Source organism: Struthio camelus, chromosome W (genome assembly GCF_040807025.1).
Source record: "Struthio camelus isolate bStrCam1 chromosome W, bStrCam1.hap1, whole genome shotgun sequence".
In the NCBI taxonomy this organism is placed as follows: Eukaryota; Metazoa; Chordata; class Aves; order Struthioniformes; family Struthionidae; genus Struthio; species Struthio camelus.
In genome coordinates this window covers 59,778,011-59,803,741 of record NC_090981.1, presented here as the reverse complement: position 1 = coordinate 59,803,741, position 25,731 = coordinate 59,778,011, and the positions used below count along the sequence as shown (strand labels likewise).

At 59.9% G+C, this 25,731-nt stretch overlaps 7 protein-coding genes across 37 annotated transcripts in view; 6 read left to right on the top strand and 1 right to left on the bottom strand.

The window, feature by feature from the left end:
- LOC104151998 (ubiquitin-associated protein 2) overlaps positions 1-25,731 on the bottom strand; it is a 243,845-nt gene that overhangs the window by 26,804 nt on the left and 191,310 nt on the right. The gene's annotated exons all lie outside the window — the stretch shown is intronic.
- Positions 694-1,397, top strand: LOC138064282 (interferon-like). The gene has a single exon (XM_068926064.1). The coding sequence runs from the start codon at positions 745-747 to the stop codon at positions 1,321-1,323; it is 579 nt and encodes a 192-aa protein (XP_068782165.1). The 5' UTR covers positions 694-744; the 3' UTR covers positions 1,324-1,397.
- Positions 4,474-5,501, top strand: LOC138064323 (interferon-like). Its single transcript, XM_068926342.1, has one exon. It carries the CDS (start codon positions 4,752-4,754, stop codon positions 5,427-5,429), a length of 678 nt encoding a protein of 225 aa, XP_068782443.1. The 5' UTR covers positions 4,474-4,751; the 3' UTR covers positions 5,430-5,501.
- Positions 8,626-9,696, top strand: LOC138064283 (interferon-like). The gene has a single exon (XM_068926065.1). It carries the CDS (start codon positions 8,956-8,958, stop codon positions 9,694-9,696), a length of 741 nt encoding a protein of 246 aa, XP_068782166.1. The 5' UTR covers positions 8,626-8,955.
- On the top strand, positions 9,698-13,093 carry LOC138064284 (interferon-like). The gene has a single exon (XM_068926066.1). It carries the CDS (start codon positions 12,441-12,443, stop codon positions 13,017-13,019), a length of 579 nt encoding a protein of 192 aa, XP_068782167.1. The 5' UTR covers positions 9,698-12,440; the 3' UTR covers positions 13,020-13,093.
- Positions 16,221-20,069, top strand: LOC104151997 (interferon). The gene has a single exon (XM_009687092.2). The coding sequence runs from the start codon at positions 16,547-16,549 to the stop codon at positions 17,285-17,287; it is 741 nt and encodes a 246-aa protein (XP_009685387.2). The 5' UTR covers positions 16,221-16,546; the 3' UTR covers positions 17,288-20,069.
- LOC138064287 (interferon-like) lies at positions 23,758-24,901 on the top strand. Its single transcript, XM_068926094.1, has one exon. It carries the CDS (start codon positions 24,135-24,137, stop codon positions 24,873-24,875), a length of 741 nt encoding a protein of 246 aa, XP_068782195.1. The 5' UTR covers positions 23,758-24,134; the 3' UTR covers positions 24,876-24,901.

Genomic DNA, 25,731 nt, shown 5'->3' with positions numbered 1-25,731 from the left:
GGCAAGTGGGACCATACTGCTCTCTTCAAGCACCTCAGGCAAGAACAAAGAAAACACTGAAATGAAAACGAAAAGGATGAGAGTTAAAAATACAATTCAGAACACTGGGAATTCAAAAAAGATACAAAAAAAATTATTATTTTTATACAAAGGGTGATATGGGATGGGAAGAGGGATTGAAAAGGCTGTAGGAATGTCTAGCACTGGAGATACGAAAAGCTCAACTGCACTAGGCCACGAGCCACCTCCACTAACACAACCTGTCCTCTGCACCAGGCGACGACACGGCATCAAGAAAACAAGAGTTTGGGAGATGGAGAAATTCAAACGCGCAAAGCGGGCACGGGACCACAACGGCAAGGCAAAAGGAAAACCCTCAAACACACCCTCAGCACAGCTGCCCCAAAGGCCGCGGCCACAGGCACTTTCATATCCCCCACGGAAACACAACAAGACAACACACAGCCTCCCCCAAACGGGCTGCCCCCAAAACATCAACAGCACCACCACGACAGACCCACAAGCGCACTCCCACAAACACCGCAAAAGCCACCACAGCCACAAACCAAAACGGAAAACGAGAGCAGGAAATTCTTCGCAACTAGAAAACGCCAAAGGGAAAGATGCGGCACCACATAAAGCCGGACGCACAGCACAGCCGCAAGCACAGCACTCGCCAACACGACCCACGCTCACGATCCTCCCGCACGGCGGCACCACCACCGGACAACCGGACACACCACCATGGCTGCGCCCGCAACCCGACACCCCTGCCTGCGGCACAGCACCCCGGTCCTCCTGCTCCTCCTGCCCGCTCTCAGCGCGGCCCTCAGATGCGCCAACCTTCGCACCCAACAGAGCACCTTCAACTGGGACAGCCTCCAGCTCCTCCACGCCATGGCTCCCAGCCCGCCTCAGCCCTGCGCCCAACACGACCCACCTTTCCCCTTCCCCGACACCCTCCTGGCAATCCAGTCCCCACAACAAGCCACCGCCGCCATCCTCCGCGTCCTCCAGCACCTCTTCACCACTCTCAGCAACGAAAACACCCCCGCGCACTGGGACAGCCAAGCCCACCAACAGCTCCTCAACCAGCTCCACGACCAAATCCAACTCCTCCAGCAATGCCTCCCTCGCGCCGACGCGGATGTCAAAAGCCAAGGGCCCCGCAACGTCTGGCTCACCATCAACGGGTACTTCCGGCGCATCCAGGACTTCCTCCGCACAAACCACCACAGCCCCTGCGCCTGGGACAAAGTCGGCCTCGAAGCTCGCGCCTCCTTCCAGCGCATCCACAACCTCACCCGCACCCTGGCAGATTAGCCACAACGCCTCCTCACCGCAACCGCGCATCCACGCCCCCCTCACCCAATACCCGCACCCTCACCCAGGGACCCTCACTCCCACAACACCCGCCTCGCCTGCCCCCCCTCCCCCCACAACACCCGCACCAAGCCACCTCCGCCACCTCCTCCAGCACCACGCAGAGCCCAGCAGCACCACGACCGTGGCAACGGCCACGCTTCGGCACCCCACGCACCAACGTGCCCCTGCGCGCCCCACACCCACGGCTGCTCCCCAAAGGCACCCACCAACGGGGAACGCAGAGACCCCACGCACAGACCCAGGGACAACGCGAGCCACCCCACTACTTCGTGCCCACCAACGCATCTCGCCTGCTGCACTGCCGACTCCCCTCTCTCTCCGAGGCAACCAGCTGCTGCCAGCAACTTGCCGACGCCCTCACGCTGCCCCCGCCACTCCCCAACCCCCCAAAATACACCTATTTATTTAACTTATTCTATTTATTATGACAATTGTATTGCTCTATTTATTCCCCTATTTATTCAAGGCAAATAAAGACCTTTTGTAAAAACTTGGGTGTCGTGGGCCTCAAAGAATCATAGAGCGATCGTTCCAGTTGGAAGCCACCTCCAGGCCTCACCGAGCCCAACTCCCGCCTCCAGGCGGCTCTTCAGGACATCGGGGAGCTCACCGCCGTGTCCAGACGAGTCTCGGACATCTTCTGTACGGGGGCAGCCGCTCAGGCCATCCCACGCGCAAGACCTTGCGCTGGCCCTTCTGCAACTTCAGCAGCTTCCCGCCACACGGGTTACTTCTCCCGCCTCTCCAGGTCCGTCCCCCCTCCCAACCCCCCCCCATCAGGAGCAGCCCTGCCCTCCGGCCCAATGACCGCTCCACTCCGACACCTCTCCGGCAGCCACAACTGTCCTCGGAGCGCAGCCTTCCCATCAACCACGGCGGCAACGCACGCATCAAACAGCTCTGGCGCCAACACCCACCCACCCCCCCACCCGGCCCCCCCACCAGTTACTGCCTGCCAACAGCACGCTGCACCCCTGACCGCAGCTCTCCGGAGAGCCGCGTTCCCCTTCTCGTCACACCCCTCTCCGCCCTAACCTAGGCAGAGCGCACCGAGCCGAGCTGCCGCTAGCCAAAAGAGGCCAGCCTCTGACAAAGGCCTTTCCAAAAATCGCCGCGTGCAACGTCCACTGCTCTACCCTGCTCAACACCGCCCACCACTCACCTCCTCATGCCCAGCTACCACCCCACTCACGCAGCATCTGCCCGTGGAAAACGCAGGCTCCCTCCTCCCGCTCACCTCCACAGCACTCAGCTCTTCAGAAACACCTGCCCAGACAAACCTCCTCCAGAAACAGCCCAGCCACTGGCCTCAGTCTCACCGGCCTCCACTTCCCTGCGTCCTCCCTCTTGCCCTTCTCCAACACAGTGGCGACCCCGCCCTTTTGCCACTCAGCAGCAACCTCCCCTGATGCACAGCACCTTGCAACAGCGAGGCACAGCGGCTACCCAAAAACGCCAAAACGCCTCCTGCAACACCCGCGGGCGCATCCCATGCGCTCACAGGCACTCCCGCATGCCCACGGGCCTTAAGGGACCCCTACCCTCTTTCTTCTCCTACCGTGGACACACCTTTGCTCCCACACGCTCTCCAAACGGCCTCACGCACCTGCGAGGCCCCGAGGACAAGCCTTACCAACAACAACTGGCACACAACAGGCACCCGGTACCTCAGCCTCTTCCCAATCCCTCCTCGCTACCCCCCCGGACCCAGGCAGACACTCGCCCACACTCTCCTTAGCCTCCCGGGGACTTACAGAAACCTTTCTCCTTCCAGCCCCACCTCACCTCTGCCTTGCCCGACTCCAGCCCTTCACACCCACCCTGACTCTCCATTCCCCCTCCCAAGCAGCCTCTCCTCTCTCCTCCTCTCCCTCCCACCACCTTCGCCGCTCTCCCCTCTTCCTTGGGCACCAGCCCCACGTTCACCCATGCTGCCTGCCCGCCTGCCACGCCTCCTCCAGCTGCCGCACGTTGCAAGAGACCATCCGGGGGCTCCCGGCACACACTCCTGGAACATTAGACAGCTCTCCGCGGCCCCGCGCCCTGCCAGGGCGCTTCCCCACCCCTCTGCATCAGCCAACACCCCTTTCAGCCGCTAGTCAGGCCGAAGGCTCCCACACACTAGCTCCCCATGGCGCTTCAACAGTCACCGCCAGGACCAGACTCTCCTCAACACGTGCCAGCAACCCCCACGACGCCTGGCGCGCACCCCTATCGCCCTTCCGGCACCTACTCGGCTCCTCCAAGCCGACCGGGACGACCAGCGCCTCTCACTCGCCGGCTCTCTCCTCCTCCCCACGCGCAACAGCATCCGCCCCTCCCTCTCCTTCAGCAGCCCGCCTGCAGCACGCACCCGCTCCTCCACCGCCTCTCTTCTCTCCTCTCAGCCTCACCCCACAAACTCCTCCCTCCTGCCCCACCTGCCCACACCTCCACCCATTCAAGACTCTCCTTCACACACAGCGCTACCCCGCCTCCACCCCGGACCACGCCATCCTGCCTTCGCAGCCTCCCGCCCTCCGCTACCCCTCGCCAATCCGCCAGCCCGCCCTACCACCTCTCCGTGAGCCCAACCACGTCACACCTCTCCACCTCTGCACGGACCCCGCTCACTCGGCAACACACACGCACCACCACACGCAAAGGCACAAGGGGCAACGCCACATATTCTTCCCCAAGCAGCACAAACCACACGCGCACACACACCTCCCCATCCCCACCACCACCCGCAACCGTCGTGGGACTCAAGCACACCAAAACGGAGCACAGAGACCGTGGCATCTTCATCCACGCACACGCTCAAAGCTCAAGCGCGCGAGGCCGTGAGCCACCTCCTCTAACGCAACCTGTCCTCTGCACCAGGCCGCACCACGCACCTCCCAACGTTCTCCCAAAATACAGCACGCGACAACGCTTCCAGAGCACCAAGACCACCGACGCACTCCCAGGAAAACAAAAACAACAGGCATCCTCAAAGCAAAAGCAACTCAACCAAGACCAGGACGCGGCATCAGGAAAACACGAGTTTGGGAGGTGGAGAAATTCAAACGCGCAAAGCGGGCACGGGACCACAACGGCAAGGCAAAAGGAAAACCCTCAAACACACCCTCAGCACAGCTGCCCCAAAGGCCGCGGCCACAGGCACTTTCATATCCCCCACGGAAACACAACAAGACAACACACAGCCTCCCCCAAACGGGCTGCCCCCAAAACATCAACAGCACCACCACGACAGACCCACAAGCGCACTCCCACAAACACCGCAAAAGCCACCACAGCCACAAACCAAAACGGAAAACGAGAGCAGGAAATTCTTCGCAACTAGAAAACGCCAAAGGGAAAGATGCGGCACCACATAAAGCCGGATGCACAGCACAGCCGCAAGCACAGCACTCGCCAACACGACCCACGCTCACGATCCTCCCGCACGGCGGCACCACCACCGGACAACCGGACACACCACCATGGCTGCGCCCGCAACCCGACACCCCTGCCTGCGGCACAGCACCCCGGTCCTCCTGCTCCTCCTGCCCGCTCTCAGCGCGGCCCTCAGATGCGCCAACCTTCGCACCCAACAGAGCACCTTCAACTGGGACAGCCTCCAGCTCCTCCACGCCATGGCTCCCAGCCCGCCTCAGCCCTGCGCCCAACACGACCCACCTTTCCCCTTCCCCGACACCCTCCTGGCAATCCAGTCCCCACAACAAGCCACCGCCGCCATCCTCCGCGTCCTCCAGCACCTCTTCACCACTCTCAGCAACGAAAACACCCCCGCGCACTGGGACAGCCAAGCCCACCAACAGCTCCTCAACCAGCTCCACGACCAAATCCAACTCCTCCAGCAATGCCTCCCTCGCGCCGACGCGGATGTCAAAAGCCAAGGGCCCCGCAACGCCTGGCTCACCATCAACGGGTACTTCCGGCGCATCCAGGACTTCCTCCGCACAAACCACCACAGCCCCTGCGCCTGGGACAAAGTCGGCCTCGAAGCTCGCGCCTCCTTCCAGCGCATCCACCACCTCACCCGCACCCTGGCAGATTAGCCACAACGCCTCCTCACCGCAACCGCGCATCCACGCCCCCCTCACCCAATACCCGCACCCTCACCCAGGGACCCTCACTCCCACAACACCCGCCTCGCCTGCCCCCCCTCCCCCCACAACACCCGCACCAAGCCACCTCCGCCACCTCCTCCAGCACCACGCAGAGCCCAGCAGCACCACGACCGTGGCAACGGCCACGCTTCGGCACCCCACGCACCAACGTGCCCCTGCGCGCCCCACACCCACGGCTGCTCCCCAAAGGCACCCACCAACGGGGAACGCAGAGACCCCACGCACAGACCCAGGGACAACGCGAGCCACCCCACTACTTCGTGCCCACCAACGCATCTCGCCTGCTGCACTGCCGACTCCCCTCTCTCTCCGAGGCAACCAGCTGCTGCCAGCAACTTGCCGACGCCCTCACGCTGCCCCCGCCACCCCCCAACCCCCCAAAATACACCTATTTATTTAACTTATTCTATTTATTATGACAATTGTATTGCTCTATTTATTCCCCTATTTATTCAAGGCAAATAAAGACCTTTTGTAAAAACTTGGGTGTCGTGGGCCTCAAAGAATCATAGCGCGATCGTTCCAGTTGGAAGCCACCTCCAGGCCTCACCGAGCCCAACTCCCGCCTCCAGGCGGCTCTTCAGGACATCGGGGAGCTCACCGCCGTGTCCAGACGAGTCTCGGACATCTTCTGTACGGGGGCAGCCGCTCAGGCCATCCCACGCGCAAGACCTTGCGCTGGCCCTTCTGCAACTTCAGCAGCTTCCCGCCACACGGGTTACTTCTCCCGCCTCTCCAGGTCCGCCCCCCCCCCCAACCCCCCCCATCAGGAGCAGCCCTGCCCTCCGGCCCAATGACCGCTCCACTCCGACACCTCTCCGGCAGCCACAACTGTCCTCGGAGCGCAGCCTTCCCATCAACCACGGCGGCAATGCACGCATCAAACAGCTCTGGCGCCAACACCCACCCACCCCCCCACCCGGCCCCCCCACCAGTTACTGCCTGCCAACAGCATGCTGCACCCCTGACCGCAGCTCTCCGGAGAGCCGCGTTCCCCTTCTCGTCACACCCCTCTCCGCCCTAACCTAGGCAGAGCGCACCGAGCCGAGCTGCCGCTAGCCAAAAGAGGCCAGCCTCTGACAAAGGCCTTTCCAAAAATCGCCGCGTGCAACGTCCACTGCTCTACCCTGCTCAACACCGCCCACCACTCACCTCCTCATGCCCAGCTACCACCCCACTCACGCAGCATCTGCCCGTGGAAAACGCAGGCTCCCTCCTCCCGCTCACCTCCACGGCACTCAGCTCTTCAGAAACACCTGCCCAGACAAACCTCCTCCAGAAACAGCCCAGCCACTGGCCTCAGTCTCACCGGCCTCCACTTCCCTGCGTCCTCCCTCTTGCCCTTCTCCAACACAGTGGCGACCCCGCCCTTTTGCCACTCAGCAGCAACCTCCCCTGATGCACAGCACCTTGCAACAGCGAGGCACAGCGGCTACCCAAAAACGCCAAAACGCCTCCTGCAACACCCGCGGGCGCATCCCATGCGCTCACAGGCACTCCCGCATGCCCACGGGCCTTAAGGGACCCCTACCCTCTTTCTTCTCCTACCGTGGACACACCTTTGCTCCCACACGCTCTCCAAACGGCCTCACGCACCTGCGAGGCCCCGAGGACAAGCCTTACCAACAACAACTGGCACACAACAGGCACCCGGTACCTCAGCCTCTTCCCAATCCCTCCTCGCTACCCCCCCGGACCCAGGCAGACACTCGCCCACACTCTCCTTAGCCTCCCGGGGACTTACAGAAACCTTTCTCCTTCCAGCCCCACCTCACCTCTGCCTTGCCCGACTCCAGCCCTTCACACCCACCCTGGCTCTCCATTCCCCCTCCCAAGCAGCCTCTCCTCTCTCCTCCTCTCCCTCCCACCACCTTCGCCGCTCTCCCCTCTTCCTTGGGCACCAGCCCCACGTTCACCCATGCTGCCTGCCCGCCTGCCACGCCTCCTCCAGCTGCCGCACGTTGCAAGAGACCATCCGGGGGCTCCCGGCACACACTCCTGGAACATTAGACAGCTCTCCGCGGCCCCGCGCCCTGCCAGGGCGCTTCCCCACCCCTCTGCATCAGCCAACACCCCTTTCAGCCGCTAGTCAGGCCGAAGGCTACCACACACTAGCTCCCCATGGCGCTTCAACAGTCACCGCCAGGACCAGACTCTCCTCAACACGTGCCAGCAACCCCCACGACGCCTGGCGCGCACCCCTATCGCCCTTCCGGCACCTACTCGGCTCCTCCAAGCCGACCGGGACGACCAGCGCCTCTCATTCGCCGGCTCTCTCCTCCTCCCCACGCGCAACAGCATCCGCCCCTCCCTCTCCTTCAGCAGCCCGCCTGCAGCACGCACCCGCTCCTCCACCGCCTCTCTTCTCTCCTCTCAGCCTCACCCCACAAACTCCTCCCTCCTGCCCCACCTGCCCACACCTCCACCCATTCAAGACTCTCCTTCACACACAGCGCTACCCCGCCTCCACCCCGGACCACGCCATCCTGCCTTCGCAGCCTCCCGCCCTCCGCTACCCCTCGCCAATCCGCCAGCCCGCCCTACCACCTCTCCGTGAGCCCAACCACGTCACACCTCTCCACCTCTGCACGGACCCCGCTCACTCGGCAACACACACGCACCACCACACGCAAAGGCACAAGGGGCAACGCCACATATTCTTCCCCAAGCAGCACAAACCACACGCGCACACACACCTCCCCATCCCCACCACCACCCGCAACCGTCGTGGGACTCAAGCACACCAAAACGGAGCACAGAGACCGTGGCATCTTCATCCACGCACACGCTCAAAGCTCAAGCGCGCGAGGCCGTGAGCCACCTCCTCTAACGCAACCTGTCCTCTGCACCAGGCCGCACCACGCACCTCCCAACGTTCTCCCAAAATACAGCACGCGACAACGCTTCCAGAGCACCAAGACCACCGACGCACTCCCAGGAAAACAAAAACAACAGGCATCCTCAAAGCAAAAGCAACTCAACCAAGACCAGGACGCGGCATCAGGAAAACACGAGTTTGGGAGGTGGAGAAATTCAAACGCGCAAAGCGGGCACGGGACCACAACGGCAAGGCAAAAGGAAAACCCTCAAACACACCCTCAGCACAGCTGCCCCAAAGGCCGCGGCCACAGGCACTTTCATATCCCCCACGGAAACACAACAAGACAACACACAGCCTCCCCCAAACGGGCTGCCCCCAAAACATCAACAGCACCACCACGACAGACCCACAAGCGCACTCCCACAAACACCGCAAAAGCCACCACAGCCACAAACCAAAACGGAAAACGAGAGCAGGAAATTCTTCGCAACTAGAAAACGCCAAAGGGAAAGATGCGGCACCACATAAAGCCGGACGCACAGCACAGCCGCAAGCACAGCACTCGCCAACACGACCCACGCTCACGATCCTCCCGCACGGCGGCACCACCACCGGACAACCGGACACACCACCATGGCTGTGCCCGCAACCCGACACCCCTGCCTGCGGCACAGCACCCCGGTCCTCCTGCTCCTCCTGCCCGCTCTCAGCGCGGCCCTCAGATGCGCCAACCTTCGCACCCAACAGAGCACCTTCAACTGGGACAGCCTCCAGCTCCTCCACGCCATGGCTCCCAGCCCGCCTCAGCCCTGCGCCCAACACGACCCACCTTTCCCCTTCCCCGACACCCTCCTGGCAATCCAGTCCCCACAACAAGCCACCGCCGCCATCCTCCGCGTCCTCCAGCACCTCTTCACCACTCTCAGCAACGAAAACACCCCCGCGCACTGGGACAGCCAAGCCCACCAACAGCTCCTCAACCAGCTCCACGACCAAATCCAACTCCTCCAGCAATGCCTCCCTCGCGCCGACGCGGATGTCAAAAGCCAAGGGCCCCGCAACGCCTGGCTCACCATCAACAGGTACTTCCGGCGCATCCAGGACTTCCTCCGCACAAACCACCACAGCCCCTGCGCCTGGGACAAAGTCGGCCTCGAAGCTCGTGCCTGCTTCCAATGCATCGACAAGCTTACACGGAGAATGGAAAGCCGGTCAGCTCCCTCCCTCCAAACCCATCCTCGTCCAAAGTCTATCCTGAATGAAAGCCAGAAGCCACCAAGCCACAGGAGGCATCTACAGCAAAGGCAGGGCTTTATCAGCACCACTGAGCCCTCTTCCAGCCATGGCTCCATGCAACCTGGGAAACGGGCATGACAGTGCTGAGCCCAACAGCACCGCAACCATGCGGGAGCCAGGCTGCGGCACAACTCACGCACCCATACCACACCCTGCGCTCCCCATGGCCCCAACTTCTACGCAAAGGAAGCTACAGGAATAAACAGACGTTTTTCAGATCAAGGGATAACAGGAAATCTATGGGAAAAAGGGGCAGTATTTATTACCCATGGCATTCTACACTCCTTCTGGACTGTGATCTCCTCTGATAAAGAGGAAGGTCCCAACGGCAACTGCTGAAGAGTCTCAGATTCCGATGACTATTTATTACAGAACTTTATTTATTTATTTATTTATTTATTCTTTCTACGGAAATAAAGACCTTTTCTAAAAATAAAAGGTGGTCATCGTGAATAAATTACATGGGGAAAGGCAAGACCCATGAATGCAGGCAGGAACGATCATCCCTCCTGCAGCCTGCTCTATGCAAGCCTCTCTCCTTGACCAACAGCCCTCTGGGCTGGAACGAGTGGAGGACCTGAAAACCCATTGAGCACAACCTCACAGCAAGACCTAGGCACCAAGCAGGGAGGGCAGGCAAAAACCAGCCTTCAAGAAGCAGGTAGGAAAATTACACCAAGGGGCATGGCTGTTTGATCAAGGACAAGACCCTGATACTGCAACCCCCCCCCAAAACAGTCACCAGCCCATTATTAAAAGCCAAGGAGATGGCTGGGAACTTCACCCTCACCCCTACCATTCACCATGTCCCACTAAGCCCACAGGTCTCTCCCACGGAAGCTAGCCGCTCAAGGGGGCCCACACCCACGCAGTCAACAGGACACCTGTCCCACAACAGGGATCACAACACAAATCAATCTGGGGACTGCTGAGGCAAATGGCTCTCATGCCTCAAGCCCGCTCTGCTCACATATTGTGCACGCCACTCAACGCAGGTCACACAGCTCAAGGCTTTACTGCCATAGCCTCCTCTCCTTCACAACTGCTACCCCTTCCCAAGAACCACCACAGGGCATCCACAGCTTGCAACCTCAACACAGCCTGTCCCAAGCTCTCTTCATCTCCCACTACACTCCCGCTCCGTTCCCAACCCTCTCCCAGACACAATGCACCAGACCCACCTCCAATTACACTGCACACACCAGAAGAACCACTTCATCATAACCAAACCTCTTGTGGCCAGCCAAGTCTTTCAGCAACACCACAGCATGGACAAGGCTCACCTCCAAGAAGCAAGGAGGGGACCCATCAAGGCCTGCAGTGGTTTAGACAAGCAGTGGCACCTTGATGCTACCAGTTGCCCCAAATAAGCCCCAAAACACCAAACAAAGGAGTAGGTGGGCACCAAATAGTTCCTGGATATCTACATTCCCCATGGCCTGTCCGGACCTCTCCTGGTCAGGCTGGAGCTCACACACCAGCGGTTACGGGGCCAACTGGGGACCTGCCTCGCAGCATAGATCACGTTAACGCAGTCTTTCTTCATCCAAACACATCCTCAGCTAGTAACAAGCAAGATCCCCCAAATGCAGTCACCCTAGCATGTGATGAGGGCCTACCCAACCCAGCAAGCACAGATCAGCAAGCTATAGCATTCTATGCTAAGAGTGCTGCCAATGCACCAGCTGCCCCATCACCCCCTGAACACCAGTGCCACCACCCCAAAAACCTCTGCCTGAGGTGTTTTTCCCTCCCCAATGAAGCAAGGGCAGGACAAACCCAAATTTAAGCCTGCTCTGACTCCCCACCTGCATGTCAAACACAGCATGGTGGAAGGCCACCGTGCTCCCTGCTCAGTGCCAGGGCCACAACAGGGATGCACTTCCATCACAACAAGGAAACTGCTAAAATATATATGTAAAACGGGATATTACATGCAGCTGGAAAGGAAGGAAGGAAATATACGGCACCAAATACATTCAGGTACATAGCAAGACCCCTCTGAAGCACACTCAACTGCCAGGTCACATCAGAGATCTTGTGAGATCCCTTGTAACCAAAAATATCCTAGAAGCCCTGGCAAGTGGGACCATACTGCTCTCTTCAAGCACCTCAGGCAAGAACAAAGAAAACACTGAAATGAAAACGAAAAGGATGAGAGTTAAAAATACAATTCAGAACACTGGGAATTCAAAAAAGATACAAAAAAAATTATTATTTTTATACAAAGGGTGATATGGGATGGGAAGAGGGATTGAAAAGGCTGTAGGAATGTCTAGCACTGGAGATACGAAAAGCTCAACTGCACTAGGCCACGAGCCACCTCCACTAACACAACCTGTCCTCTGCACCAGGCGACGACACGGCATCAAGAAAACAAGAGTTTGGGAGATGGAGAAATTCAAACGCGCAAAGCGGGCACGGGACCACAACGGCAAGGCAAAAGGAAAACCCTCAAACACACCCTCAGCACAGCTGCCCCAAAGGCCGCGGCCACAGGCACTTTCATATCCCCCACGGAAACACAACAAGACAACACACAGCCTCCCCCAAACGGGCTGCCCCCAAAACATCAACAGCACCACCACGACAGACCCACAAGCGCACTCCCACAAACACCGCAAAAGCCACCACAGCCACAAACCAAAACGGAAAACGAGAGCAGGAAATTCTTCGCAACTAGAAAACGCCAAAGGGAAAGATGCGGCACCACATAAAGCCGGACGCACAGCACAGCCGCAAGCACAGCACTCGCCAACACGACCCACGCTCACGATCCTCCCGCACGGCGGCACCACCACCGGACAACCGGACACACCACCATGGCTGTGCCCGCAACCCGACACCCCTGCCTGCGGCACAGCACCCCGGTCCTCCTGCTCCTCCTGCCCGCTCTCAGCGCGGCCCTCAGATGCGCCAACCTTCGCACCCAACAGAGCACCTTCAACTGGGACAGCCTCCAGCTCCTCCACGCCATGGCTCCCAGCCCGCCTCAGCCCTGCGCCCAACACGACCCACCTTTCCCCTTCCCCGACACCCTCCTGGCAATCCAGTCCCCACAACAAGCCACCGCCGCCATCCTCCGCGTCCTCCAGCACCTCTTCACCACTCTCAGCAACGAAAACACCCCCGCGCACTGGGACAGCCAAGCCCACCAACAGCTCCTCAACCAGCTCCACGACCAAATCCAACTCCTCCAGCAATGCCTCCCTCGCGCCGACGCGGATGTCAAAAGCCAAGGGCCCCGCAACGTCTGGCTCACCATCAACGGGTACTTCCGGCGCATCCAGGACTTCCTCCGCACAAACCACCACAGCCCCTGCGCCTGGGACAAAGTCGGCCTCGAAGCTCGCGCCTCCTTCCAGCGCATCCACAACCTCACCCGCACCCTGGCAGATTAGCCACAACGCCTCCTCACCGCAACCGCGCATCCACGCCCCCCTCACCCAATACCCGCACCCTCACCCAGGGACCCTCACTCCCACAACACCCGCCTCGCCTGCCCCCCCTCCCCCCACAACACCCGCACCAAGCCACCTCCGCCACCTCCTCCAGCACCACGCAGAGCCCAGCAGCACCACGACCGTGGCAACGGCCACGCTTCGGCACCCCACGCACCAACGTGCCCCTGCGCGCCCCACACCCACGGCTGCTCCCCAAAGGCACCCACCAACGGGGAACGCAGAGACCCCACGCACAGACCCAGGGACAACGCGAGCCACCCCACTACTTCGTGCCCACCAACGCATCTCGCCTGCTGCACTGCCGACTCCCCTCTCTCTCCGAGGCAACCAGCTGCTGCCAGCAACTTGCCGACGCCCTCACGCTGCCCCCGCCACTCCCCAACCCCCCAAAATACACCTATTTATTTAACTTATTCTATTTATTATGACAATTGTATTGCTCTATTTATTCCCCTATTTATTCAAGGCAAATAAAGACCTTTTGTAAAAACTTGGGTGTCGTGGGCCTCAAAGAATCATAGAGCGATCGTTCCAGTTGGAAGCCACCTCCAGGCCTCACCGAGCCCAACTTCCGCCTCCAGGCGGCTCTTCAGGACATCGGGGAGCTCACCGCCGTGTCCAGACGAGTCTCGGACATCTTCTGTACGGGGGCAGCCGCTCAGGCCATCCCACGCGCAAGACCTTGCGCTGGCCCTTCTGCAACTTCAGCAGCTTCCCGCCACACGGGTTACTTCTCCCGCCTCTCCAGGTCCGTCCCCCCTCCCAACCCCCCCCCATCAGGAGCAGCCCTGCCCTCCGGCCCAATGACCGCTCCACTCCGACACCTCTCCGGCAGCCACAACTGTCCTCGGAGCGCAGCCTTCCCATCAACCACGGCGGCAACGCACGCATCAAACAGCTCTGGCGCCAACACCCACCCACCCCCCCACCCGGCCCCCCCACCAGTTACTGCCTGCCAACAGCACGCTGCACCCCTGACCGCAGCTCTCCGGAGAGCCGCGTTCCCCTTCTCGTCACACCCCTCTCCGCCCTAACCTAGGCAGAGCGCACCGAGCCGAGCTGCCGCTAGCCAAAAGAGGCCAGCCTCTGACAAAGGCCTTTCCAAAAATCGCCGCGTGCAACGTCCACTGCTCTACCCTGCTCAACACCGCCCACCACTCACCTCCTCATGCCCAGCTACCACCCCACTCACGCAGCATCTGCCCGTGGAAAACGCAGGCTCCCTCCTCCCGCTCACCTCCACAGCACTCAGCTCTTCAGAAACACCTGCCCAGACAAACCTCCTCCAGAAACAGCCCAGCCACTGGCCTCAGTCTCACCGGCCTCCACTTCCCTGCGTCCTCCCTCTTGCCCTTCTCCAACACAGTGGCGACCCCGCCCTTTTGCCACTCAGCAGCAACCTCCCCTGATGCACAGCACCTTGCAACAGCGAGGCACAGCGGCTACCCAAAAACGCCAAAACGCCTCCTGCAACACCCGCGGGCGCATCCCATGCGCTCACAGGCACTCCCGCATGCCCACGGGCCTTAAGGGACCCCTACCCTCTTTCTTCTCCTACCGTGGACACACCTTTGCTCCCACACGCTCTCCAAACGGCCTCACGCACCTGCGAGGCCCCGAGGACAAGCCTTACCAACAACAACTGGCACACAACAGGCACCCGGTACCTCAGCCTCTTCCCAATCCCTCCTCGCTACCCCCCCGGACCCAGGCAGACACTCGCCCACACTCTCCTTAGCCTCCCGGGGACTTACAGAAACCTTTCTCCTTCCAGCCCCACCTCACCTCTGCCTTGCCCGACTCCAGCCCTTCACACCCACCCTGACTCTCCATTCCCCCTCCCAAGCAGCCTCTCCTCTCTCCTCCTCTCCCTCCCACCACCTTCGCCGCTCTCCCCTCTTCCTTGGGCACCAGCCCCACGTTCACCCATGCTGCCTGCCCGCCTGCCACGCCTCCTCCAGCTGCCGCACGTTGCAAGAGACCATCCGGGGGCTCCCGGCACACACTCCTGGAACATTAGACAGCTCTCCGCGGCCCCGCGCCCTGCCAGGGCGCTTCCCCACCCCTCTGCATCAGCCAACACCCCTTTCAGCCGCTAGTCAGGCCGAAGGCTCCCACACACTAGCTCCCCATGGCGCTTCAACAGTCACCGCCAGGACCAGACTCTCCTCAACACGTGCCAGCAACCCCCACGACGCCTGGCGCGCACCCCTATCGCCCTTCCGGCACCTACTCGGCTCCTCCAAGCCGACCGGGACGACCAGCGCCTCTCACTCGCCGGCTCTCTCCTCCTCCCCACGCGCAACAGCATCCGCCCCTCCCTCTCCTTCAGCAGCCCGCCTGCAGCACGCACCCGCTCCTCCACCGCCTCTCTTCTCTCCTCTCAGCCTCACCCCACAAACTCCTCCCTCCTGCCCCACCTGCCCACACCTCCACCCATTCAAGACTCTCCTTCACACACAGCGCTACCCCGCCTCCACCTCGGACCACGCCATCCTGCCTTCGCAGCCTCCCGCCCTCCGCTACCCCTCGCCAATCCGCCAGCCCGCCCTACCACCTCTCCGTGAGCCCAACCACGTCACACCTCTCCACCTCTGCACGGACCCCGCTCACTCGGCAACACACACGCACCACCACACGCAAAGGCACAAGGGGCAACGCCACATATTCTTCCCCAAGCAGCACAAACCACACGCGCACACACACCTCCCCATCCCCACCACCACCCGCAACCGTCGTGGGACTCAAGCACACCAAAACGGAGCACAGAGACCGTGGCATCTTCATCCACGCACACGCTCAAAGCTCAAGCGCGCGAGGCCGTGAGCCACCTCCTCTAACGCAACCTGTCCTCTGCACCAGGCCGCACCACGCACCTCCCAACGTTCTCCCAAAATACAGCACGCGACAACGCTTCCAGAGCACCAAGACCACCGACGCACTCCCAGGAAAACAAAAACAACAGGCATCCTCAAAGCAAAAGCAACTCAACCAAGACCAGGACGCGGCATCAGGAAAACATGAGTTTGGGAGGTGGAGAAATTCAAACGCGCAAAGCGGGCACGGGACCACAACGGCAAGGCAAAAGGAAAACCCTCAAACACACCCTCAGCACAGCTGCCCCAAAGGCCGCGGCCACAGGCACTTTCATATCCCCCACGGAAACACAACAAGACAACACACAGCCTCCCCCAAACGGGCTGCCCCCAAAACATCAACAGCACCACCACGACAGACCCACAAGCGCACTCCCACAAACACCGCAAAAGCCACCACAGCCACAAACCAAAATGGAAAACGAGAGCAGGAAATTCTTCGCAACTAGAAAACGCCAAAGGGAAAGATGCGGCACCACATAAAGCCGGACGCACAGCACAGCCGCAAGCACAGCACTCGCCAACACGACCCACGCTCACGATCCTCCCGCACGGCGGCACCACCACCGGACAACCGGACACACCACCATGGCTGTGCCCGCAACCCGACACCCCTGCCTGCGGCACAGCACCCCGGTCCTCCTGCTCCTCCTGCCCGCTCTCAGCGCGGCCCTCAGATGCGCCAACCTTCGCACCCAACAGAGCACCTTCAACTGGGACAGCCTCCAGCTCCTCCACGCCATGGCTCCCAGCCCGCCTCAGCCCTGCGCCCAACACGACCCACCTTTCCCCTTCCCCGACACCCTCCTGGCAATCCAGTCCCCACAACAAGCCACCGCCGCCATCCTCCGCGTCCTCCAGCACCTCTTCACCACTCTCAGCAACGAAAACACCCCCGCGCACTGGGACAGCCAAGCCCACCAACAGCTCCTCAACCAGCTCCACGACCAAATCCAACTCCTCCAGCAATGCCTCCCTCGCGCCGACGCGGATGTCAAAAGCCAAGGGCCCCGCAACGCCTGGCTCACCATCAACAGGTACTTCCGGCGCATCCAGGACTTCCTCCGCACAAACCACCACAGCCCCTGCGCCTGGGACAAAGTCGGCCTCGAAGCTCGTGCCTGCTTCCAATGCATCGACAAGCTTACACGGAGAATGGAAAGCCGGTCAGCTCCCTCCCTCCAAACCCATCCTCGTCCAAAGTCTATCCTGAATGAAAGCCAGAAGCCACCAAGCCACAGGAGGCATCTACAGCAAAGGCAGGGCTTTATCAGCACCACTGAGCCCTCTTCCAGCCATGGCTCCATGCAACCTGGGAAACGGGCATGACAGTGCTGAGCCCAACAGCACCGCAACCATGCGGGAGCCAGGCTGCGGCACAACTCACGCACCCATACCACACCCTGCGCTCCCCATGGCCCCAACTTCTACGCAAAGGAAGCTACAGGAATAAACAGACGTTTTTCAGATCAAGGGATAACAGGAAATCTATGGGAAAAAGGGGCAGTATTTATTACCCATGGCATTCTACACTCCTTCTGGACTGTGATCTCCTCTGATAAAGAGGAAGGTCCCAACGGCAACTGCTGAAGAGTCTCAGATTCCGATGACTATTTATTACAGAACTTTATTTATTTATTTATTTATTCTTTCTACGGAAATAAAGACCTTTTCTAAAAATAAAAGGTGGTCATCGTGAATAAATTACATGGGGAAAGGCAAGACCCATGAATGCAGGCAGGAACGATCATCCCTCCTGCAGCCTGCTCTATGCAAGCCTCTCTCCTTGACCAACAGCCCTCTGGGCTGGAACGAGTGGAGGACCTGAAAACCCATTGAGCACAACCTCACAGCAAGACCTAGGCACCAAGCAGGGAGGGCAGGCAAAAACCAGCCTTCAAGAAGCAGGTAGGAAAATTACACCAAGGGGCATGGCTGTTTGATCAAGGACAAGACCCTGATACTGCAACCCCCCCCCCAAAACAGTCACCAGCCCATTATTAAAAGCCAAGGAGATGGCTGGGAACTTCACCCTCACCCCTACCATTCACCATGTCCCACTAAGCCCACAGGTCTCTCCCACGGAAGCTAGCCGCTCAAGGGGGCCCACACCCACGCAGTCAACAGGACACCTGTCCCACAACAGGGATCACAACACAAATCAATCTGGGGACTGCTGAGGCAAATGGCTCTCATGCCTCAAGCCCGCTCTGCTCACATATTGTGCACGCCACTCAACGCAGGTCACACAGCTCAAGGCTTTACTGCCATAGCCTCCTCTCCTTCACAACTGCTACCCCTTCCCAAGAACCACCACAGGGCATCCACAGCTTGCAACCTCAACACAGCCTGTCCCAAGCTCTCTTCATCTCCCACTACACTCCCGCTCCGTTCCCAACCCTCTCCCAGACACAATGCACCAGACCCACCTCCAATTACACTGCACACACCAGAAGAACCACTTCATCATAACCAAACCTCTTGTGGCCAGCCAAGTCTTTCAGCAACACCACAGCATGGACAAGGCTCACCTCCAAGAAGCAAGGAGGGGACCCATCAAGGCCTGCAGTGGTTTAGACAAGCAGTGGCACCTTGATGCTACCAGTTGCCCCAAATAAGCCCCAAAACACCAAACAAAGGAGTAGGTGGGCACCAAATAGTTCCTGGATATCTACATTCCCCATGGCCTGTCCGGACCTCTCCTGGTCAGGCTGGAGCTCACACACCAGCGGTTACGGGGCCAACTGGGGACCTGCCTCGCAGCATAGATCACGTTAACGCAGTCTTTCTTCATCCAAACACATCCTCAGCTAGTAACAAGCAAGATCCCCCAAATGCAGTCACCCTAGCATGTGATGAGGGCCTACCCAACCCAGCAAGCACAGATCAGCAAGCTATAGCATTCTATGCTAAGAGTGCTGCCAATGCACCAGCTGCCCCATCACCCCCTGAACACCAGTGCCACCACCCCAAAAACCTCTGCCTGAGGTGTTTTTCCCTCCCCAATGAAGCAAGGGCAGGACAAACCCAAATTTAAGCCTGCTCTGACTCCCCACCTGCATGTCAAACACAGCATGGTGGAAGGCCACCGTGCTCCCTGCTCAGTGCCAGGGCCACAACAGGGATGCACTTCCATCACAACAAGGAAACTGCTAAAATATATATGTAAAACGGGATATTACATGCAGCTGGAAAGGAAGGAAGGAAATATACGGCACCAAATACATTCAGGTACATAGCAAGACCCCTCTGAAGCACACTCAACTGCCAGGTCACATCAGAGATCTTGTGAGATCCCTTGTAACCAAAAATATCCTAGAAGCCCTGGCAAGTGGGACCATACTGCTCTCTTCAAGCACCTCAGGCAAGAACAAAGAAAACACTGAAATGAAAACGAAAAGGATGAGAGTTAAAAATACAATTCAGAACACTGGGAATTCAAAAAAGATACAAAAAAAATTATTATTTTTATACAAAGGGTGATATGGGATGGGAAGAGGGATTGAAAAGGCTGTAGGAATGTCTAGCACTGGAGATACGAAAAGCTCAACTGCACTAGGCCACGAGCCACCTCCACTAACACAACCTGTCCTCTGCACCAGGCGACGACACGGCATCAAGAAAACAAGAGTTTGGGAGATGGAGAAATTCAAACGCGCAAAGCGGGCACGGGACCACAACGGCAAGGCAAAAGGAAAACCCTCAAACACACCCTCAGCACAGCTGCCCCAAAGGCCGCGGCCACAGGCACTTTCATATCCCCCACGGAAACACAACAAGACAACACACAGCCTCCCCCAAACGGGCTGCCCCCAAAACATCAACAGCACCACCACGACAGACCCACAAGCGCACTCCCACAAACACCGCAAAAGCCACCACAGCCACAAACCAAAACGGAAAACGAGAGCAGGAAATTCTTCGCAACTAGAAAACGCCAAAGGGAAAGATGCGGCACCACATAAAGCCGGACGCACAGCACAGCCGCAAGCACAGCACTCGCCAACACGACCCACGCTCACGATCCTCCCGCACGGCGGCACCACCACCGGACAACCGGACACACCACCATGGCTGCGCCCGCAACCCGACACCCCTGCCTGCGGCACAGCACCCCGGTCCTCCTGCTCCTCCTGCCCGCTCTCAGCGCGGCCCTCAGATGCGCCAACCTTCGCACCCAACAGAGCACCTTCAACTGGGACAGCCTCCAGCTCCTCCACGCCATGGCTCCCAGCCCGCCTCAGCCCTGCGCCCAACACGACCCACCTTTCCCCTTCCCCGACACCCTCCTGGCAATCCAGTCCCCACAACAAGCCACCGCCGCCATCCTCCGCGTCCTCCAGCACCTCTTCACCACTCTCAGCAACGAAAACACCCCCACGCACTGGGACAGCCAAGCCCACCAACAGCTCCTCAACCAGCTCCACGACCAAATCCAACTCCTCCAGCAATGCCTCCCTCGCGCCGACGCGGATGTCAAAAGCCAAGGGCCCCGCAACGCCTGGCTCACCATCAACGGGTACTTCCGGCGCATCCAGGACTTCCTCCGCACAAACCACCACAGCCCCTGCGCCTGGGACAAAGTCGGCCTCGAAGCTCGCGCCTCCTTCCAGCGCATCCACAACCTCACCCGCACCCTGGCAGATTAGCCACAACGCCTCCTCACCGCAACCGCGCATCCACGCCCCCCTCACCCAATACCCGCACCCTCAACCAGGGACCCTCACTCCCACAACACCCGCCTCGCCTGCCCCCCCTCCCCCCACAACACCCGCACCAAGCCACCTCCGCCACCTCCTCCAGCACCACGCAGAGCCCAGCAGCACCACGACCGTGGCAACGGCCACGCTTCGGCACCCCACGCACCAACGTGCCCCTGCGCGCCCCACACCCACGGCTGCTCCCCAAAGGCACCCACCAACGGGGAACGCAGAGACCCCACGCACAGACCCAGGGACAACGCGAGCCACCCCACTACTTCGTGCCCACCAACGCATCTCGCCTGCTGCACTGCCGACTCCCCTCTCTCTCCGAGGCAACCAGCTGCTGCCAGCAACTTGCCGACGCCCTCACGCTGCCCCCGCCACCCCCCAACCCCCCAAAATACACCTATTTATTTAACTTATTCTATTTATTATGACAATTGTATTGCTCTATTTATTCCCCTATTTATTCAAGGCAAATAAAGACCTTTTGTAAAAACTTGGGTGTCGTGGGCCTCAAAGAATCATAGCGCGATCGTTCCAGTTGGAAGCCACCTCCAGGCCTCACCGAGCCCAACTCCCGCCTCCAGGCGGCTCTTCAGGACATCGGGGAGCTCACCGCCGTGTCCAGACGAGTCTCGGACATCTTCTGTACGGTGGCAGCCGCTCAGGCCATCCCACGCGCAAGACCTTGCGCTGGCCCTTCTGCAACTTCAGCAGCTTCCCGCCACACGGGTTACTTCTCCCGCCTCTCCAGGTCCGCCCCCCCCCCCCAACCCCCCCCATCAGGAGCAGCCCTGCCCTCCGGCCCAATGACCGCTCCACTCCGACACCTCTCCGGCAGCCACAACTGTCCTCGGAGCGCAGCCTTCCCATCAACCACGGCGGCAATGCACGCATCAAACAGCTCTGGCGCCAACACCCACCCACCCCCCCACCCGGCCCCCCCACCAGTTACTGCCTGCCAACAGCATGCTGCACCCCTGACCGCAGCTCTCCGGAGAGCCGCGTTCCCCTTCTCGTCACACCCCTCTCCGCCCTAACCTAGGCAGAGCGCACCGAGCCGAGCTGCCGCTAGCCAAAAGAGGCCAGCCTCTGACAAAGGCCTTTCCAAAAATCGCCGCGTGCAACGTCCACTGCTCTACCCTGCTCAACACCGCCCACCACTCACCTCCTCATGCCCAGCTACCACCCCACTCACGCAGCATCTGCCCGTGGAAAACGCAGGCTCCCTCCTCCCGCTCACCTCCACGGCACTCAGCTCTTCAGAAACACCTGCCCAGACAAACCTCCTCCAGAAACAGCCCAGCCACTGGCCTCAGTCTCACCGGCCTCCACTTCCCTGCGTCCTCCCTCTTGCCCTTCTCCAACACAGTGGCGACCCCGCCCTTTTGCCACTCAGCAGCAACCTCCCCTGATGCACAGCACCTTGCAACAGCGAGGCACAGCGGCTACCCAAAAACGCCAAAACGCCTCCTGCAACACCCGCGGGCGCATCCCATGCGCTCACAGGCACTCCCGCATGCCCACGGGCCTTAAGGGACCCCTACCCTCTTTCTTCTCCTACCGTGGACACACCTTTGCTCCCACACGCTCTCCAAACGGCCTCACGCACCTGCGAGGCCCCGAGGACAAGCCTTACCAACAACAACTGGCACACAACAGGCACCCGGTACCTCAGCCTCTTCCCAATCCCTCCTCGCTACCCCCCCGGACCCAGGCAGACACTCGCCCACACTCTCCTTAGCCTCCCGGGGACTTACAGAAACCTTTCTCCTTCCAGCGCCACCTCACCTCTGCCTTGCCCGACTCCAGCCCTTCACACCCACCCTGGCTCTCCATTCCCCCTCCCAAGCAGCCTCTCCTCTCTCCTCCTCTCCCTCCCACCACCTTCGCCGCTCTCCCCTCTTCCTTGGGCACCAGCCCCACGTTCACCCATGCTGCCTGCCCGCCTGCCACGCCTCCTCCAGCTGCCGCACGTTGCAAGAGACCATCCGGGGGCTCCCGGCACACACTCCTGGAACATTAGACAGCTCTCCGCGGCCCCGCGCCCTGCCAGGGCGCTTCCCCACCCCTCTGCATCAGCCAACACCCCTTTCAGCCGCTAGTCAGGCCGAAGGCTCCCACACACTAGCTCCCCATGGCGCTTCAACAGTCACCGCCAGGACCAGACTCTCCTCAACACGTGCCAGCAACCCCCACGACGCCTGGCGCGCACCCCTATCGCCCTTCCGGCACCTACTCGGCTCCTCCAAGCCGACCGGGACGACCAGCGCCTCTCATTCGCCGGCTCTCTCCTCCTCCCCACGCGCAACAGCATCCGCCCCTCCCTCTCCTTCAGCAGCCCGCCTGCAGCACGCACCCGCTCCTCCACCGCCTCTCTTCTCTCCTCTCAGCCTCACCCCACAAACTCCTCCCTCCTGCCCCACCTGCCCACACCTCCACCCATTCAAGACTCTCCTTCACACACAGCGCTACCCCGCCTCCACCTCGGACCACGCCATCCTGCCTTCGCAGCCTCCCGCCCTCCGCTACCCCTCGCCAATCCGCCAGCCCGCCCTACCACCTCTCCGTGAGCCCAACCACGTCACACCTCTCCACCTCTGCACGGACCCCGCTCACTCGGCAACACACACGCACCACCACACGCAAAGGCACAAGGGGCAACGCCACATATTCTTCCCCAAGCAGCACAAACCACACGCGCACACACACCTCCCCATCCCCACCACCACCCGCAACCGTCGTGGGACTCAAGCACACCAAAACGGAGCACAGAGACCGTGGCATCTTCATCCACGCACACGCTCAAAGCTCAAGCGCGCGAGGCCGTGAGCCACCTCCTCTAACGCAACCTGTCCTCTGCACCAGGCCGCACCACGCACCTCCCAACGTTCTCCCAAAATACAGCACGCGACAACGCTTCCAGAGCACCAAGACCACCGACGCACTCCCAGGAAAACAAAAACAACAGGCATCCTCAAAGCAAAAGCAACTCAACCAAGACCAGGACGCGGCATCAGGAAAACACGAGTTTGGGAGGTGGAGAAATTCAAACGCGCAAAGCGGGCACGGGACCACAACGGCAAGGCAAAAGGAAAACCCTCAAACACACCCTCAGCACAGCTGCCCCAAAGGCCGCGGCCACAGGCACTTTCATATCCCCCACGGAAACACAACAAGACAACACACAGCCTCCCCCAAACGGGCTGCCCCCAAAACATCAACAGCACCACCACGACAGACCCACAAGCGCACTCCCACAAACACCGCAAAAGCCACCACAGCCACAAACCAAAACGGAAAACGAGAGCAGGAAATTCTTCGCAACTAGAAAACGCCAAAGGGAAAGATGCGGCACCACATAAAGCCGGACGCACAGCACAGCCGCAAGCACAGCACTCGCCAACACGACCCACGCTCACGATCCTCCCGCACGGCGGCACCACCACCGGACAACCGGACACACCACCATGGCTGCGCCCGCAACCCGACACCCCTGCCTGCGGCACAGCACCCCGGTCCTCCTGCTCCTCCTGCCCGCTCTCAGCGCGGCCCTCAGATGCGCCAACCTTCGCACCCAACAGAGCACCTTCAACTGGGACAGCCTCCAGCTCCTCCACGCCATGGCTCCCAGCCCGCCTCAGCCCTGCGCCCAACACGACCCACCTTTCCCCTTCCCCGACACCCTCCTGGCAATCCAGTCCCCACAACAAGCCACCGCCGCCATCCTCCGCGTCCTCCAGCACCTCTTCACCACTCTCAGCAACGAAAACACCCCCGCGCACTGGGACAGCCAAGCCCACCAACAGCTCCTCAACCAGCTCCACGACCAAATCCAACTCCTCCAGCAATGCCTCCCTCGCGCCGACGCGGATGTCAAAAGCCAAGGGCCCCGCAACGCCTGGCTCACCATCAACAGGTACTTCCGGCGCATCCAGGACTTCCTCCGCACAAACCACCACAGCCCCTGCGCCTGGGACAAAGTCGGCCTCGAAGCTCGTGCCTGCTTCCAATGCATCGACAAGCTTACACGGAGAATGGAAAGCCGGTCAGCTCCCTCCCTCCAAACCCATCCTCGTCCAAAGTCTATCCTGAATGAAAGCCAGAAGCCACCAAGCCACAGGAGGCATCTACAGCAAAGGCAGGGCTTTATCAGCACCACTGAGCCCTCTTCCAGCCATGGCTCCATGCAACCTGGGAAACGGGCATGACAGTGCTGAGCCCAACAGCACCGCAACCATGCGGGAGCCAGGCTGCGGCACAACTCACGCACCCATACCACACCCTGCGCTCCCCATGGCCCCAACTTCTACGCAAAGGAAGCTACAGGAATAAACAGACGTTTTTCAGATCAAGGGATAACAGGAAATCTATGGGAAAAAGGGGCAGTATTTATTACCCATGGCATTCTACACTCCTTCTGGACTGTGATCTCCTCTGATAAAGAGGAAGGTCCCAACGGCAACTGCTGAAGAGTCTCAGATTCCGATGACTATTTATTACAGAACTTTATTTATTTATTTATTTATTCTTTCTACGGAAATAAAGACCTTTTCTAAAAATAAAAGGTGGTCATCGTGAATAAATTACATGGGGAAAGGCAAGACCCATGAATGCAGGCAGGAACGATCATCCCTCCTGCAGCCTGCTCTATGCAAGCCTCTCTCCTTGACCAACAGCCCTCTGGGCTGGAACGAGTGGAGGACCTGAAAACCCATTGAGCACAACCTCACAGCAAGACCTAGGCACCAAGCAGGGAGGGCAGGCAAAAACCAGCCTTCAAGAAGCAGGTAGGAAAATTACACCAAGGGGCATGGCTGTTTGATCAAGGACAAGACCCTGATACTGCAACCCCCCCCCAAAACAGTCACCAGCCCATTATTAAAAGCCAAGGAGATGGCTGGGAACTTCACCCTCACCCCTACCATTCACCATGTCCCACTAAGCCCACAGGTCTCTCCCACGGAAGCTAGCCGCTCAAGGGGGCCCACACCCACGCAGTCAACAGGACACCTGTCCCACAACAGGGATCACAACACAAATCAATCTGGGGACTGCTGAGGCAAA

Coding starts and splice junctions, on each gene's coding strand:
- LOC138064284 (XM_068926066.1), top strand. CDS start 12,441: ATGGCTGTGCCCGCAACCCGACACCCCTGCCTGCGGCACAGCACCCCG.
- LOC138064282 (XM_068926064.1), top strand. CDS start 745: ATGGCTGCGCCCGCAACCCGACACCCCTGCCTGCGGCACAGCACCCCG.
- LOC138064323 (XM_068926342.1), top strand. CDS start 4,752: ATGCACAGCACAGCCGCAAGCACAGCACTCGCCAACACGACCCACGCT.
- LOC138064287 (XM_068926094.1), top strand. CDS start 24,135: ATGGCTGCGCCCGCAACCCGACACCCCTGCCTGCGGCACAGCACCCCG.
- LOC104151997 (XM_009687092.2), top strand. CDS start 16,547: ATGGCTGTGCCCGCAACCCGACACCCCTGCCTGCGGCACAGCACCCCG.
- LOC138064283 (XM_068926065.1), top strand. CDS start 8,956: ATGGCTGTGCCCGCAACCCGACACCCCTGCCTGCGGCACAGCACCCCG.